The following is a 3,926-nucleotide window of genomic DNA, read 5'->3' as shown; positions in this document are numbered from 1 at the left end:
ATAATCGCTTGGTGCCAAGTCTGGACTATACGGTGGGTGCAATAGAACCTCCCATCCAAGCTCTCGGAGCTTCTGGCGCGTCGTTAATGATGTATGCGGCCTGGCGTTGACTTGATGGAACACAATACTCTTACTGTTGGCCAATTCTGGCCGCTTCTGGTCGATCGCCTGCTTCAATCTGGTCAGTTGTTGACAATAGAGGTCCGAATTGAGTGTTTGGCCAGATGGGAGCAGCTCATAGTGGATGATTCCTTTCCAATCCCACCAAATACACAGCAAAACCTTCTTGGCCGTTAATACGGGCTTGGCGATCGTTTGGGCCGGTTCACCGCGATTGGACCACGATCTTTTTCGGCTGTTGTTCTCGTATGTGACCCATTTTTCATCACCAGTTACCATCCGCTTCAAAAATGGGTCCATTTCGTTACGTTTCAGCAAAGAATCGCAGGCATCAATTCGGTCTAAAAGGTTCTTTTGCGTAAATTCGTGTGGCACCCATACATCGAGCTTCTTCTTGAGACCAGCCTTATGCAAATGGTTCCAAACGGTTTTCTGGCTAATCTTCAGTTCCTGGGCAATGGAATAAGTGCTCACATGCCGGTCCGACTCGACGATTTCCATGATTTTATCGACATTTTCGACGATTGGCCTACCAGAGCGTGCCTCATCTTCAACGTCCATATTACCAGAACGGAATCGTTGGAACCACCGCTTTGCTGTTGCATTCGATACTGTATTGGGTCCATAAACAGCACAAATTTTTTTGGCCGCCTGCTCCGCCTTTTCACCTTGGTCGTAGTGGTACTGAAGAATGTATCGAATTTTCTCTTTTTTTACCTTCATTTTGGAACGCTGTAACACACAACTGCCTTGACCAAACACAAAACTGTCACAGAACTTTTTTTGAAGCGTAATGTTACCTTTAAATCGACGTATAATATGACCCGATGTATACATCGTGAGATATGGCTCACTAAAGACATCTAGCGGAAAACGCTCAGAACTTTTTACTTCACCTAATAGAATACTATTTTTATTTAACGGGTAATTTCAAAAATACCGCTACTACTGTTGTCTCTTAGATTTCTGCTACAACTTTAAGCGAGATCTACAATGAGATCTGAAGGCGCAAGCCTTAAGAAATTGACCAATCACAGTCCAATATGAAGAGAATAACCGTTTGTGATTGGTCAATTTTTTAAAACTTACGCCTGAAATTTTCACTGTAGACCCCGCTTTAAAGGTCATTCTACATTAGTCGCAAGCCGATTGTAAAGAGATGCAACTCTTGTTGCAACAGCCAATCAGAAGCGTCAATAGCACCGTTGACGTTTCTAATTGACTGTCGCCACAAGAGTTGCAATCGACTAGCAACTAATGTAAAACGACCTTAAGGTACCAAGATGGCCGCGACGACGATCCCTCTTGCCTCTCAGTTAGTTCATTCCCCGCGTACGTAAGGGTGCTTCATGTTCTATCCAGGTATTCTTACGTCCGTGACATAAGCAGTAAGACGAGGAACATCATTTTGCTGTTTTCGGGAAACGATATTTTATATTATTTGTGAGTATTTTCATTATATATGAAAAGAACAATTATATATGTGTAACATTATTCCATTTATTTTACAAGTTTAATAAAACATTAAATATTTTACTATGACGGATCTTTTAATTGTTGTTATACCATTTCATTACAGCTTAATTGCTTAATATAAGTTCATTTATATCTAAATCATGTCGAAACGTAAATTGGATAATATGATAGAAAATGAGTTCGATAAACAGTCTGGACAGCCACTTAAAAACTCACTGGACTCTGATGAAGATGACGATGAAACAAACGAGGATGCCTATAATGTCATGAATGAAGATGAATTTGAAGGTTCTTTTCTCTCTATATATATATATGTGTGTGTGTGAATAATGATATTTAAGTAGAAATTGTTAATGTATTTATTTTTATTCTTACTCTTGCTGTATATAATTTATTATTTTACACAATATAGCATATGTAAACGTAACACTATATAGCTTGATGGTATTTGTCAAATAGGCACGGAAGATGGACCTTCAGTAGCAGAAACAAATGTGGGATTTACAGCATTTAATATGAAAGAGGAATTGGAAGAGGGTCACTTTGATAAAGACGGTCATTATCTTTGGAACAAAGAGAAACAAATAAGAGATAACTGGTTGGACAATATTGATTGGATCCAGGTGAGTAGGATAAGTACACTTGCAGTACACATGAATATTACAATCAGGTATTATTACATGTATCCTTTGCAGGTTAAACCAAGTTCCACGACTGAACGAAAGGATACTAAATCGGACGAAGCTCATGGACTAGGAGACAGTGATAGTGATGAAGGAGATATTATGTTTGATTCTACTCCATTGTATAAACAAATGCTGGAGTATATAAAACCGGGTGAAACGGTTTCTAAGGCGTTATGTAGACTCGGTGAGTGATCGTTGATCGTGCATTCGTATTCGCGCACAAGTGGCGAGTGAATGTAAATTATTCCGATTCAGGTAAAGGAAAAAAGAAGTTAACCACAGCTGAAAGATGGAAGAAGAAAAAAGAATGCAAAACACTCGTGGAGGAAGACCAAAATTCTGTTAACATAACAAAATTGACGGAGTTAGCGAATGAGCTGTTAACACGTACCGGTAACATGGATATATATCAGGAAACCTACGAGCAAATCACAAAAAAAGTAATGCTGGTTACAACTGTGTAACATACGCATGTTTACTAGCTTTATTATAAAAATAGTAAAAAGGATGACCGTTCGCGCATCCTCCGAAAAAGAAGAAGGTCGGACATGTTTTATTCGCGGATAATCTTGAGCGGTTATTACGCGGGAAGATTTGTTTTTTGTATCACATATGTGAAAGTGTCTATTGTCTTATCGATTGCACTATCACATCCACGTGCATAGGCTCTCGTGTGCCCTTTGATCGTTAATTGTTTATTATAAGAAATAATTTTTTATAGGTCGAACAGGCCAACAAGCATGCGCCACCTTCGAAACAAGAAGCAGAACTAGATATGTATGCCGATGATTTCGATGAGAAGGAGAAGGCGAAATTGGATGACACTGATAGCGGAGCCGGTAATTTTTATATCACGTATGTTATCCGTGGACATACATGTAAGGCGCGTGTACATCCTGTACAGATAAGGCAGCGGTGGCAACCAGCGAAGAAAAGTCTTCGCCTTCGGAGGAAGACATTATGTGGGAGCTGAAATGGTCACAGGATGACGATGCGGAGATACACGGGCCTCATACTAGTCAGCAAATGCATGCGTGGGCAAACGAGGGATATTTCAAAAAGGGCGCTTGGGTGAGGAGAAGCGGGCAACAGAATCAATTTTATAGTGCAGCCAGGGTAGACTTTGAGCTCTATCTGTGACACTTCTGCCTGACGCAGAAAGACGCGAGAGAGGGGATAGATGTATGAATTTCTGTTAAGTTCTCAAAACTATAACAGTAGTATGTGGGATTTTATATATATATTGATTTATATAAAATTCTCTCACAACAGATGTCTGTACAAATTCATCAAAGGTCACTATTGATGTATTATGTACACGTAAACCTTTTAAGGGAATTCGATACCTAAGTGTAAAAACAAGGCGTTTCTTAATAAAATATGAAATACGAGGATACTTCGTTGTATTGTAAATAAAGGAAGGGAGAGAGAGAGATTCGCCGAAAAGAGTGGAAATATTCCAGAACTAGCGTATTTGTGTGAAAAGTTTGGAAATATACAAATGTGGAGAAAATGAACTCTAAATTCGTTGATATTATTCTGGTTGGAACTTGCGATTTAATTTCAAAGTAAGTTTTACGCAACGGTAATGAACTCTCGACTATTGAAGAGGTATTTCACGAATAAAGTGCATGTGATGCGTTC

The 3,926-nt window shown here is 39.3% G+C and overlaps 2 protein-coding genes across 2 annotated transcripts in view; one reads left to right on the top strand and one right to left on the bottom strand.

The window, feature by feature from the left end:
* Positions 1 to 1,067, bottom strand: part of LOC106746524 (histone-lysine N-methyltransferase SETMAR-like) — a 2,435-nt gene extending 1,368 nt beyond the window's left edge. The window contains exons 1-2 of the mRNA XM_014623190.1: positions 921 to 1,067; positions 7 to 852 (exon numbers count right to left, since the gene is read on the bottom strand). Coding sequence (XP_014478676.1) covers positions 7 to 852; positions 921 to 983 — 909 coding nt within the window. The 5' untranslated portion in view covers positions 984 to 1,067. The remainder of the gene's footprint in view (positions 1 to 6; positions 853 to 920) is intronic.
* A 369-nt stretch (positions 1,068 to 1,436) lies between these two features.
* On the top strand, positions 1,437 to 3,926 carry LOC106746577 (CD2 antigen cytoplasmic tail-binding protein 2 homolog). The gene is made up of 8 exons (XM_014623316.1): positions 1,437 to 1,563; positions 1,700 to 1,884; positions 2,056 to 2,219; positions 2,292 to 2,466; positions 2,538 to 2,722; positions 3,004 to 3,121; positions 3,187 to 3,464; positions 3,555 to 3,926. Exons 2-7 carry the CDS (start codon positions 1,737 to 1,739, stop codon positions 3,420 to 3,422), a joined length of 1,026 nt encoding a protein of 341 aa, XP_014478802.1. The 5' UTR covers positions 1,437 to 1,563; positions 1,700 to 1,736; the 3' UTR covers positions 3,423 to 3,464; positions 3,555 to 3,926.

Source organism: Dinoponera quadriceps, unplaced genomic scaffold (genome assembly GCF_001313825.1).
Source record: "Dinoponera quadriceps isolate SergipeBrazil2010 unplaced genomic scaffold, ASM131382v1 scaffold1573, whole genome shotgun sequence".
In the NCBI taxonomy this organism is placed as follows: domain Eukaryota; kingdom Metazoa; phylum Arthropoda; class Insecta; order Hymenoptera; family Formicidae; genus Dinoponera; species Dinoponera quadriceps.
Note: the sequence above shows the minus strand (reverse complement) of the source record. Positions and strands in the feature narration are given on the sequence as shown.

What these genes read in the sequence shown, in the direction of transcription:
- LOC106746577 (XM_014623316.1), top strand. Translation starts at nt 1,737, where the DNA reads ATGTCGAAACGTAAATTGGATAATATGATAGAAAATGAGTTCGATAAA. An exon ending in TAAGGCGTTATGTAGACTCG is followed by an intron (nt 2,467 to 2,537) that starts GTGAGTGATCGT and finishes ATTCCGATTCAG; the next exon opens with GTAAAGGAAAAAAGAAGTTA. An exon ending in TGACACTGATAGCGGAGCCG is followed by an intron (nt 3,122 to 3,186) that starts GTAATTTTTATA and finishes CATCCTGTACAG; the next exon opens with ATAAGGCAGCGGTGGCAACC.